The 13317-nt window shown below is 39.6% G+C and overlaps 1 protein-coding gene across 1 annotated transcript in view; it reads right to left on the bottom strand.

The window, feature by feature from the left end:
• Nucleotides 1-12162: 12162 nt before the first annotated feature.
• cux1b (cut-like homeobox 1b) overlaps nucleotides 12163-13317 on the bottom strand; it is a 63221-nt gene continuing 62066 nt past the window's right edge. Inside the window, exon 22 of the mRNA XM_040129931.1 lies at nucleotides 12163-13225. Coding sequence (XP_039985865.1) covers nucleotides 13177-13225 — 49 coding nt within the window. The 3' untranslated portion in view covers nucleotides 12163-13176. The remainder of the gene's footprint in view (nucleotides 13226-13317) is intronic.

The raw sequence follows: 13317 nt of genomic DNA, 5'->3' as shown, positions 1-13317 counted from the left end.
TCAGGGCGGGGACCGGAATTTCTAGCCGCATCGGGGCTGGATTGCAAATCGCGTGACTACCCTGGGGCCCCAAACCGTCCTTTATTCATTGCATGTTGATGGGTTTTGGTAATTTGAATGCAGTTTCTGGTTAATGCTTCAACTTGTTGGTAAATTTCCCAATAATTTCTTCGGAAGTTTCCTGGAAATAACTATGCAATCCGATAATAATTAGTCTCAGTAGTAGTGTGACAGGACCGTGTGTTTGCAGTCTCGTACTTAGCCTCTCTCAATTGGTTGCAAATGTGTCATAAAAATATGCACCACTGAAGCACAATAGCAACTAAAGCAGACGCTGCATTATCAGCTAAATTTTCTCTTGAGGAGTGGTTCGGCATCAAAATCTGATTTTGAAACCTTCACATGCTGCTTATCGCTGCAAATGTCTAAATTAAGTTATCTTTGATAAAATTACCACAAACTAACTGACACGCAGAAACACAGAAACCTTTGGGCGTGGGGATGTTTTGGCAGGAGTAGCCCATACTCTCTCAGGTCTCGGGGTCTTTGTAGTGAAGCTGCAGTATTCCTCTGTATGCACTTTGCTTGATGGGAACCTGAGGGGACAGGGTACATACAAATGACAGAAGTTGGTAGTACTATACACTTTGTATATTGTTTTGTTTATTTTGTATATGTATCGCAGTTACAGTTACCTCTTACTTTCCCTACCTCATTGGTTAACTGCACATTCCTTTTTCTTTATGTATTCTTTTATCCCTATTTGTTGTACTGGTTTTAGTTTGTGTGGTATTTGACTATTATTGCAGTGTGACTTGTGTAGCCTCAGCTTGTTGTCAGTTTCTATTCTTTTTTCTTTATGAACAAATGACTGATCTGTTGAGTGACCAGGCAAAATCACTTCCTTCATCTTGATTTTGCCGGGCTTCTACCCACACTTAGTCATAAGGGAAGCCAAGCTGTTTTGTTTTTTTTTTATTATTCCAGCCATCGTTGGGATTTCCTTCTTTGATATCTGACCTTCATCGTCTTTGTGCACAATGACAATAAAGGTGAAGCTAATCAAACCTAAACTAATCATGGCTGAAAAATACAACTGAGAAAATCCCACAGACCCTGGACATTTGAAACCAACTCAAGCACACATGGATATAGTGACCTGCAAATGCATTGTGGTCCAGATAAAAACACACCCATTCAGCCAGATTACGCAACCAGAAAAAATCCTCTCGTGGCAAATTTTTTAAATAAGGCGATTTCACTATTGCCTAATACGTGCCACTCTCAATTGTGACTTTGAAGACTTTTATTTTGAAGGCACACTCATATACAGGCATATTCTGTGTGTCTCGGGCTGAATTGACCGAAGCTTCCCTCGCTGACGGCGTGTGTGTGTGTGTGTGTGTGTGTGTGTGTTTCACTGATCTATTTAACAGCTTCCATGACTGCACTTAAAGGAGCCACGCCCTTTTATTGTTGCCATAACTCGCCACTGACACAATACAAGAGCTCCTCTGTGTGTGTCTGTGTGTGTGTGTTACTTAATGAAGGAATGAGTGAATGCAAAAAAGAGGATATTGAACCCACTATTCATAACCCGCACACACACACTTGACACTGCAAGATACACAGTGTCTCCGAAAATATACACACACAGCAGCAGCAGCACTGACCAGCCAACAGATCCACATCCTTCGAAGTGAAAGCTGCAGCTGGTCCAAACACACACACACACACACACACACACACACACACACACACACACACACACACACACACACACACACACACACACACACACACACACACACACACACACACAGAGTAACAGTACTGACTGACTGAATGAATAGGTTAGGCCCCTCCTCGTGTGTTTCCTCACTAGCATTGTTCTTTCAGACTGTTCCCTGAAAAAACTGCTCACTGGGGGCTTGAGGGAGGCGGCTCGGACCAGCTGGACCAGGAGAATCTCTCCTAAACACTTGACTACACCCTTCTGTGTGCCCATTAGGCTGATGTTGATCCAGTCACTTCAAACCTTTATCACTCGAGCCAGACTTGAGGAATACCTGCATAAAAGACAAACAAAAAAATGTCTGATTTCTGATGTAGCACTCTGCTGTCGTGACTGACCAAGAGGTGACATGACTGTGAAGTCATGCCAGCATGTAGAAAACCCACTGCTCTTTCAACAGAGCTGCTCTGAAGACAAGAAACACAGGACAGTGGCAAAAAAACGGAGCAAAGAAGGTGGATAGTGTGTACATCGAACCCCAGTTGGTGAAAAGATGTAGATGTGACAAAAAACACTTTCTGACAAGGCGACATTAAAAAGACTTTATAACGTGTAATTAATGGCTTTATTAATGTTAATAAATCATGAACTAATGCTTTGTAGATCAGTTATAAGCCATTATAAGCCACTGTTTGGCTACTTACCTTCTGGAAAAGGACCGCAAGACATCTGGAACAAAATCCATTTACAAACCACTTATTAAAATTTATAGCTGCTGTCTTATTCATTATTAAGTAATGAATCAACATGCTCAAGTTCAATTTATGTAGGATTTTCGATTATAACCTTTTATTAACTTCTACATAGAGTTTGACTAGATGTTGACGTAAAATAGTACAAATGTAGAGAGAACAATACAGTAAAATAGTACAATGTTGATGGTTAGAGAAGCTAAGAAGTTCCCAGTCTGCTGCTGTTTAAATAAAGACTCTCTTGCCTCAGTGTGCCCTGTCTGAATAAAATGTTTTGGTAATAACACGTCGGCTTGGCATCTGGCATTTGCTTGCAGTCACATGTTGGTAAACCATTACCACGCACTTGGGGTTTTGCACTTTGCTAATAAGTCATCAGGTTTGCAGTTGTAAGTGCTACAGTGACATTAATAAAGGGTCACAGGTTTCTAAATCTCTAATGAGCAGTTAGAAAAAATGACTCAGTCACCTGCAATTATAAATGTTTATACATTTCTACAGTCCATCAGGTTTGCAGCTGTAAATGTTAATAAGCAGTTGATGAATGGATTTTGGTCCAGATGTCGTTGCTTTGTGTTTACCTAGAATCTGTTATTACTACTCCAATTCAGTTTTTAATTATGTTACACTTAATAACAATAATAATAGATAATAGTTGTTATTATTAAGGTTATTAATTCCTCCCTTTTCAATTGTATTTTGGTATTCCTTGGTTTATTGTTTTTATTGCTATTTTTATTACCTTACCCACAATATCTCCTGCATGAGAGCGCAGACTGACATTGTTACATACATTTTGTTTGGCCAGTTGAGACTTTTCACGTGGCCCACCGATGTTTACTACTCAGCGAGAGACTCTAGCGTAGCACACCTTCACTATAATCCTCTCTGAGAGGATTGACTCTGCGGCCTCATGCTGTGGTTAAGGGCTAAAATAATAAACGGGTCAGGCTACAGACAGGTGGTAGTGGGAAAGGACGAGCTGCTCTGGAAGGTCAGCGTCTGATCTGACTGTTTCCTCTTAAACCAACGGCTCCACACCTGCTTCTAGTCGGTTCCGTCACGCCGTGGTCTTGTTTTCCAAACTCTAAATGATCCATGTGGTCCTGAGCAGTGGAACAAAATGATTACAACAGGGAAGCAGTGCAGACGTTTTTAAACATTTTCATGTAAGGACCCTAAAATAGATCATCTTCAGATCACATACTCCTGTCTGATAAATGTGGTTACAAGACATCTGAAGGTTTTTGCGGCTTTGTGTAACTGTCTATACACAAGTAGAGAATTAACCGATGGATAAATTATACCACAGTCTAGTGACATATTGTTAAATCATTTACAATAACTAAACCTACTTCCAGTGACTAACTGGTAACCCTTTATAACCTTTACATATATATCACTGTCAAATATAAATATAAATCTAAGCAGCCTGTATATACTGCACATAGACGTGCATACATGCATATACAGCACATAACAACTTTTGGAATGTATATAAATTAACTTATTACATTGTCCATTCAATATTTATTCCAGCACTCTTTGCACAAACACCCACCTTTGGAGTAACAGTAAACTCATTTATTTAGAGTTTTGACCCGTAAGCAGAAACTTGTATTTTGTTGTTCATTGTTTATTTATATATATATATATATATATATATATATATATATATATATATATATATATATAAATATATATATATATATATATTCTACTTTTATGTACACAAGGACCTGCTAAAAACCAGAGTCAAATTCCTTCAGTGCATGAATATTCTTAGCCAAAAGGCTGATTCAGATTCTGATAACTACTGCTCCTTTTAGACTTTTACTGTGAGACACCATGCATTTTGTTTGATTTAGAAGGAGTTTAAAGTTGCCATCAGGAATGTTTGACTTTCTTCTTGTGACTCATGTGACCCACAATGTTAAAATAATTGTATAATGAAGAATGAAGTTGCAGTATAGCAGGAATGATCAGAATATACTGTAGTTGTCAATGACTCAAGGGCTGTTCTCTTATTTTTACTCTCACTTCACAGTAAGAAAAAGGTTGTTAACACAATTTTTTCCAAACCTCAGTTTTGTTACCCAGTACTGTACCCCATAGGTAGTATTTACAAACATAGACAGAGTGTAATTTATTTCTAACAAACAGCAAGCTTAAGTGATGAAAAAAAATAATAATTTGGAAGAAAATACTTTTAAACTACTACAAGCTGTGTTTAAACGTACAGAAGACCGATTGCAATATTTTAAAATAAGATTAAGTTAGTTAATTTATTTCCATTTGGATGGCATGGTCAAAGGTGTTTGAGGAGCCACCTTCATCGTTACTTTTATCGTCAGTGATGACTGTGATCATGATGACAGAAACCTTTAAGCTCATTATTTTCAATTCAAACCCTCAAAGACCTGGGCTGGGCAAAGGCTTTCTCTCTGTCTCTCTCCAGAGGCCCTCGCTTCTTATTGATCCTCACACACTTCCTGCCGGAAGGATGAATCGACAGGAGCCTCGAGGGGGCAGGAGCCACTTCTACCTCCTGCTCATCCACAGACCAGTCACTGTCTCTCCCACATCACCTCTTTTGTAGTCCCTTCCTTCCCATGTTTCAATCCCTCTGTCCATCTATCAGTTTTTCTCACTGTTCCCTCTTGATTCCTCCCATCTCACCACAAAAGGTCACTGTTTTCAGTCAGTCAGAGAGACTTCTCCATTTCTTCCTCTGTGCAGACATGCAGTACAGTTTGATGGCAGAGCAGGAACCCATAACATAAGACCGCACACAAACAACAATGCCTCCTTGGGGGGCGTCATCGATCAGGAGTTCAAATATATACCAAATTTAGACTTCAGAGGAGTGGGACAGGGATGGGCCGGGGCAGCTGAAAGACAAAAGAGGGGAAAAAAAAAAGAGAGGAAGCTTTTGAGTTGATTTCCTGTGAAAGCATCGTAAGTGGGTGGGATGGAGATTGGCCTCCTGGGGCTGTTTGAGGATCAATCTGTCAGCCGGCTTTAATAAGGAAACTGCCCCAACACGGTCTCCTGACCAGGAAAACACACAACTGAAATGCACAGAAAACTCAACTCGCCTCTGAAGACACTATTGTCTTCAACATGGGATAGACTCCATACCGGGGCTGCACCTGCATTAGTAGAAATGTGTGAATGCGCAGTCTGCATGCATGAATTACGGATGGGGAGAATTTTAACAATGTAACCTGAAGCTCCGTGGAAAACTGAGAACTGAAAACTGGATTATCTGCCGGCGACGGGAACAGAAACATAACAAAGGATGAATCTAAGATGGGGAACAAAACTAAATTTACCTGAGAGGAGGTCATGTTTCCATCATGTCTAAGGGATGCCCATAACTATGCCCTCAGAGGGGGGTTATTGATGAAGGCCCCGACTACCGCTACCACTAACAGCACACTAGGCAAAGAGCTAAGCAGGGATTCAGACCAAAACTCTGCACTGGCGGGGGTATGGTGTTTAAGATAGTGATGGGTCAACGAAATAGCATCTAGGTAGTCCAGTTGGATTAACAGATTAATGCATTTAAAGGCTCATCAGACACGAAAAATGCTGCACAATCGTTTGTAATATTCGCAGAGTGGATTTTACAACTCTCAGTTGATGTTACAAAGTACTGTACCACTGTACTGTATCTTTTTTTTTTTATCATCTGTGTCTTGTAAATCTCCAAACTGTAGGGAAGTCCAATACTAAATCGCTAGAGTGACCTTTAATGTAATAAGGAACCACTCTCTGATAAGGCACCGTTTATAAATGGTTTATGAGCTGTAATTTATGTTTCTATTACTGATTAATAAATCGCTTATGAAGTCTTTAAAGACCAGTCCTAAGCCATTAACAAAAACAACTTTTGGGTTGCCAGGTTGTGGAAAGTCCTCCTGCGAGACACCTTTGTCTTTTTAGCTCTTCAATTCTCTATGAAAGACATCTGGACCAATTGCTTGGTTTGCTGTGTGTTTGCAGTTAGTCTATGGTAATTTGATTAAACACAATACAAACTAAAGTTGCATGCAGTAGTTTGGGGTGACTAAGTATCGACAGAGTAGGGTGCCAAACTTTTGGGCACATGCCACAATTACTGTTTAACTTTTTTTTTTTAAAGTTCATGAAATAAAGAGTAACAGTGCACTAACATTTGAAGGAAGGCTCTTTTTTAATGTCTGCTTGCTGCAGAGGCTTTACTTATTTATTCTCACTTAAATATCTATTCATTGCAAAAAAAATACAATTAATTGAATTACGTGCATCTTCTTGCATGCAGACCTGGGGCTTTTGGGATCCTGCAGTGTCTGGGGTCCAGGGATAGCTGCCTGGTTAATAATACTACATAAACATTGTTACATTGTAGTTTTAGGAGCACTGTCCCATGTGTCTGTGTGTTTGACTCCACCAAGCTTGAGGAAAACTTCTATTTAACAAATACAAGTCACGTCTTTACCGTATGTGTGCTAGGGTATCGACTGGTTACAGATCTCATCAGGCGGTGTCAGAAGTGGCAGCCCGCCAGCTGAGTCACACCAGCTTTCACTTGCAACCGCTTCACTGAAGTGACAAGAAATTAGCGGAGCTGATCCTCAGATGACTTGCCGTTGAAACGTAGGTGTGTAGGTGTGTGTAGGTGTGTGTGTGTGCGTGTGTGTTTTCTGTGTCACCTTGTACCTGAGGTTACGTCTCTCACCCTGAGCTTGCAGGAGATGATGCATGATGTGCGCCATGATGTCATCTGAGCCCCTCTGGAGCTCAGCCCAAGATAGCACAGTAAACCACACTATTAGTGACACTGTAAACAACATGAGGAAACAACAGCAGGAAGGAAAGCACGTCAGGAAGTCATTTGCTGGGGAGGCTCTGCCAATAAACTTTAGGCTGCATCAGGAAACATAACAGACAGTAGTGGAAAGTAATGGACTGTACAATTTGCAAGTATTTGTACTATTTAATACTTGCAACTTCTACTTGTCTACATCTCAGAGGGAAATATTTTTCTTTTACCTCACTACATTTATTACACAGCTATAATCACTACCCAATTCAGATTTTACAAACAAAACATATGATGATCTTATAAAAAAGGATTAATTGATACAGATTAACCACCCAAAAGTAAATGCAGTCATTAAATCCAGCTCCACCTTAACAAGCTACATCATTAAAATGCAGCTCATACATTAATGCATCAATATTACCCTCTATATAATCATAAAACATACATTTTTCTATTAATACTCTTGTACATTTTGTTAAGTAAATGTATAATGCAGGCCTTTAACATATAATGGAGTATCTTTACATTGTGGTATAGCAATACAACAACTTTAACTTCAGGGAAAGGATGCAAATACTCCTCTATCACTGATAAAGGAAAACATGTATTGTGGCAAGAAAAAGCCAAACAAATTTCCTGAGATTTAAAATAATATTAAACGTAGGGTTTTGTTGACATTGGCTTTATTTCCTCATTGTTTGGGATGTCACAGGCTCAACAGCTTTATATGTAAAGTAGCAATAATTATTATTATAATTATAATAACTGCAAAATCAACCATTTTTCTCCCTTCAAATATTTTCTTTTTCCTCTAAATTTATTTAAGGCCAATATGTAGAGAAGTATTGAATGGTAACCCTTGCCATTGCCATGAACTAAGCTTACACATATCGCGAAGGTTACAAAATGACCATAAAGCATATTTCACCAAACAAGGAAATATTTCATGTTTTAGAAGACAAATGGCACATGCATGAACATATATATATTCCTTTTGTTTGCTAAAAAGTCATTCAGAGACAAAAAAATGTAAAGTAAGTGATCTTATATAGTTAAGTTCCTTATTTCTGGGGTCAAATAGACCCCCGAAAGTTCCGACTCCCAGCAGATCCCTTACTGCATGAACAAACTGTTATAAAACTCCAAAGACAAAAACGGAAAATTTGGGAGGAGTAGTGCTGCATAAAAAGTACGGTCAACACCAATCACAGATATGCAGCATGTGAAAATCCATCATAAATAAAGTTTTTAAACTTTCTCTGAAGCCCCAAACAGAAGTAATGTGTTGTTTAGAAGAAAGTCTCATAAAATTAGAAAAAGATATTACGAATCGAGCTGATAGAAAAAATAAAATCTTAAGTATGTTTTTTGAGCTTGAAGAAGATCTGGGGTCTCCAAGAGCCCAAACAGAAGATCAGGGTTAATCGACTTTGAATTGAGGCTGTGAATTTCTTTTCTTTACAATGACTGTACTGTGAATAAACATTATCTAAATCCATCCATCACTTCACATAATCTTCCCCAGATGAGGTGAGAGGAAGGCAGGGTGAGGTGGGGGCGCGGGGGTCATAAGAGAGACTCCATATTCAGCATCCGTACTGGTTTGTCCAGGATCACGTGGCCGAGTGATTCGGCCAGATGATGTTAGAGCAAATCAGAGCGCAGGGGGAGCATTCAGCATGCAGCCACCTGACAGAGGAGGCCTGTTTCCATGGCAACACTCCAAGGTGGTGGGGGGTAAACTGAATGCATGCAGAGACAGAGGATCGGGGGAGAGAGAGAGAAAGGGGACTGAGACATTTCCAAAGGGGATTATGAGAGGCCAAAATGGTACTTAATTATACAAAATAAAATAAATGACACATCCCAAACACAAACAGGAACCAAACTCCCTTAGCAATCCACCCTTTTCTCTCTCTCTCACACACACACACACACACACACACACACACACACACACACACACACACACACAGACTCTTTTGTTTCCATGCAACAGTCCTCAGCAGTTTATGGCCTGGGCTACTTAGCAACAAAAAAAAGACAAAAATCCTGAATGGTGTGTTAGTTCAATGAATGCACTGAATGAGATTTTCACAGCCACAGAGAAATGAATGAAGAGGATGCCGCTGAATGGGAGGGATGTCTAGGAGGGGAAAAAAAAAAAATCTTACCTGCCAAGCTGAAGCAGTATACTGTATGGAGTCTTTACAAAATTCCTCTCTCACCAAGACTGATCTGCAGCCCAGGAGGCTCTGCTCTGGAAACTGCTGGATCTGAAAACTCTGCTGCAACTGACGCAGAACGTAAACTCCCAAAAAAGTCCCAAATAAATTACAGAAGACATGGCCTTAGTGTCCTCACTGTGAGCTACCTAGCCCTTTTAACACATATAGTCCCCCAGGGTTTAGGGGTTCAAAAGTAATTGGACACATACAGAGACAGACATGGCATGTGTTAAAAGGGCTATAGCTTCCCACACAGTTCTTTCAAAATTGACGTAAACCCACTCATATTAATGCGGAGACTTCAGTCTAGCATCCAATATTGTAGTTCAAATTGAATGTGTTGAAGCTCGGAGCCTGAAGAACAAAAAATGTGTGACTGTCCAAGTACTTACGGTCTGGACTGTACTGGCTATGGCAACCTTGCCTCATTTTACAGATTAAGGAATAAATCAAAAAAGAAAATATTTGTTCGTTGTAGCCCTAAAAAGTTCCTGGCTTCCATCCAAAGCCATCATTGGGGTCAGTGATATCACAGTTGATGATATGAGGTGATTTTAGTTTAAAAAAAAAAAAAAAAATTGTAGGGAAAACAGATACAGTGATGCAAGCAGACAGACAAAAGGGAATACATTCAGAAGAGTCAGCTTAATAATTTATATTCATAATAAAACATAACTTTACTGCCTCCTACTGAGCCCAAGATTGAAAAGAAAAATCTAGACTATGGAAGAAAGATGAAATAATCCAATATCCTCCTTTTTCTCCACTCCTGCTGTACACTCAGTCTCCCTCACTGCAGGGTGATGTTTGCTCTTGGACACAGTCTCAAAATAAACATGACAGGACAAAAAATAAAATGCTGACCCATCAGTGCGCGGTCACTTAAGAAAGCTCTCGGATCAAGGTTCAGTCCAGGTGAAATGACTTGTCAACTGCGGTAAAAATAACATCAGGCCATTAGGGTTACTGATGACCTTTGTTATCCTACAGATGGAAGTTGTTAATATTTATAGAGCTGTCAATGGAGAGGCTGAGACGAATGATATGAAGGAAAGAGAGACAGAGACTGGCAAGCGGGGGGGGGTAGGTGTGTGTAAGTGCAAGGTGTGTGTATCCAAGTTTGGGGTTAAAGGTGAATGGCGCTCTGGAGGGCAGAATGAGGCTGTAATTGTGCTGAGAAAGCTCAGGGTCTGCTCTGATTCATATGCAAAAAGGGGGCTCAAGACGGACGGAAAAGTGAAGGAGGAAGCGTATGTGTGTCTGTCTCGTTAGTCTTTAATGGCTGCGAGCCGAGGTGCTCTTTAAGAGGAGGCCTGTGATGAATAATGCAGTCTGATTCAGACATACTCAGATGCAGGGAGCTCTCAGTGGGACCGCTCAGGCCTGAATCACTGATCAGCACATTCATTCCGTGTGTGTGTGTGTGTGTGTGTGTGTGTGTGAGTGTGTGTGTGTTTCAGTGCCGACAGTCAGTAACTTCCACTCCTTCCTCTTGGGTTTGCTGTTAAACAGACCCAAGAGTGCTTACTATCAGCCCACATTTGTCTCTCGACTTACGTAATAATACAGAGACCACTTTAATATTACTGTTACTGTCAAAAAATCCAACTAAAAGAACAGAACTAACAGGGAATCAACTGTGACTAAGTACTTTATGACTTCCTCATCCTATCTATGGCTCTCTGCCCCAGGCCCATTCATTCTTACTGAGGTCATGTACCTTTAAAATTGGGTTATGAATATATATACTTAAATATTTTAAAAAGGCTAATTTCCTAAAAACCTGGACACTGTAGTTTCTAGCAAACGTTACTCAAACAGGAGTAAATATTGCATTTAGTGGGAACTATTTTCGGCTGCAGGTGAATGCACATGTGGTGCTCTGGTGAGTATTTCCAGCAGCAGGACAGTGTATCTGGGATTGAATCAAAATATACTAGAGCCCATGTTCGGCGTATTGAAGGAACATGTTATCCAGTGCAACAATGTGGCTCACTGGTGTGTTTTTAATAGTTTCGGGACAGAAATGGAGCTGTATGGCAGGGATTTTCAAGGACCACGGTGTTGATGTTATCTGACAAGAACAGGTGTCATCAGTGCACTCTCCCCTGCACCGCCACCATCCTGCCTGCGCTATTAACAACTCAAGGTAAGATCATTAGGAACGACAGAGCGCTTGCACGCTTGCATTGGCTTTTAATTCAGCGTCCTCTCTCTCATGGTTTTTGCTGAGCATCAAAGCTGAGAGTTCCTCTTCCTGCCTATCCACAGTGAAAAATGTACTGCCCGTTTGGATCACATACTTCCATGAAGTGTTTCTCTGCTGTCAGCCACAAAAAAATGAGGCTTTATGTAAGAAAAAACAACTACACACCCTCCGTCAGAATAAAGTCAGATAGTTGCCCTGCAGGAATCAGCTATATCAGGCTCTGGCAACACAGACAATGTGTGTTAATAGGATGAATTAATTATTTTTGGTGGTCTTTAAATTCGTTGACAGTAAGAAAAATGTAGAATATCATTGGCCTTATCCTGAAATGAAATAACTTGCAATGTTTTGTTTTTTTTAAACTTTTGATTGGTGGATACCTATCCATATAATTTTAAAAGAAAACAATTTGAGAAAAATGACGGTAATGTCTTTATTTTGAATATATCTGCAATGTCAGTTAGAAAAGGAAGAAGTAAGCAGGTAAACATGCACAGTAATTTGTCTTGGAGAACAACATTAGGATCATAGACTAAATAACCATTGATGTATTACTGCTGCAACACTCATCTATCGGATGAGGCGCAAATGATCTCTTAATAGCAAGTCAGGGTGATTTCTCTGCCAAGAAACAAGTCATTAAAACAACCATTACAACCTTATAACTACTGTATGTATTGTTCCACCACCATAACCTCTTAAAATAAACACCTCTTCCTCAGTAACCTTCACAGAAAGTCCCCAACCAAAACAAATTATAATTTTAAATATATCAACTTAAATCTTACATCATCTATCAACCTTTGAATCTGTGTTTGCTGTTTTTATTGTTTTTACTGTTTGTGATACTGTTTTTATCGTTTTAGAGAATGTCTGTGTGTATATGTTGGTATGTCACACATCGACTGAGGATGTACATGGCTCTTGTGTTACACCTGCATAATGACAATAAAAGTCTTTAACTTGAACAACTATTTCTTCATTGATTAAATTCCCTAACTATTCTAAATTCCTGTATAACTCAGAAAAAACACAGCAAGACCAGAGCATTGTGGTCCCTTTGGTGTGGGAAGGACTAAATCCTAACTTCATTAAATTTGTGCAACAACAGCAATTAGTACATGAACTACTAATGATTGGCTTTCAGCAATAAGTTAATATGAGAAGGAACCTTCAGTCATAGTTTTGCTAGACTTATATATAAACTGCAACTTATTAAAGGTACTGAAACTGGAAATGAAAAAAAGAGGAACCTATTTTGGAATCAATCAACCCTTTGATTTACAGTTTACAGCCCTGAACTGCCCCCTAGTGGAAATGTTAGCTACTGCAAAAACAAAAGTAAAGTTCTGTTTTCATGACTTTTATGCAGGACATGCATGCTGCTGAATGTTGAACCAACCCCATCTCACAGGGATGAGATGACATCCCTGTGCGACAGCTTAGAGGTTTTGGTCGTTCTCATGGAAACGGTGGAGGTGATCAGCGTACCTTTGAGTAAAAGAGAAAAGGAGAAAAAATTAGGAATATCAAGTACTTGTAAGGATTAAAATGGCATATTCAGTCCATACATGATATAGAAA

This window comes from Xiphias gladius, chromosome 7 (assembly GCF_016859285.1).
Source record: "Xiphias gladius isolate SHS-SW01 ecotype Sanya breed wild chromosome 7, ASM1685928v1, whole genome shotgun sequence".
In the NCBI taxonomy this organism is placed as follows: Eukaryota; Metazoa; Chordata; class Actinopteri; order Istiophoriformes; family Xiphiidae; genus Xiphias; species Xiphias gladius.
Note: the sequence above shows the minus strand (reverse complement) of the source record. Positions and strands in the feature narration are given on the sequence as shown.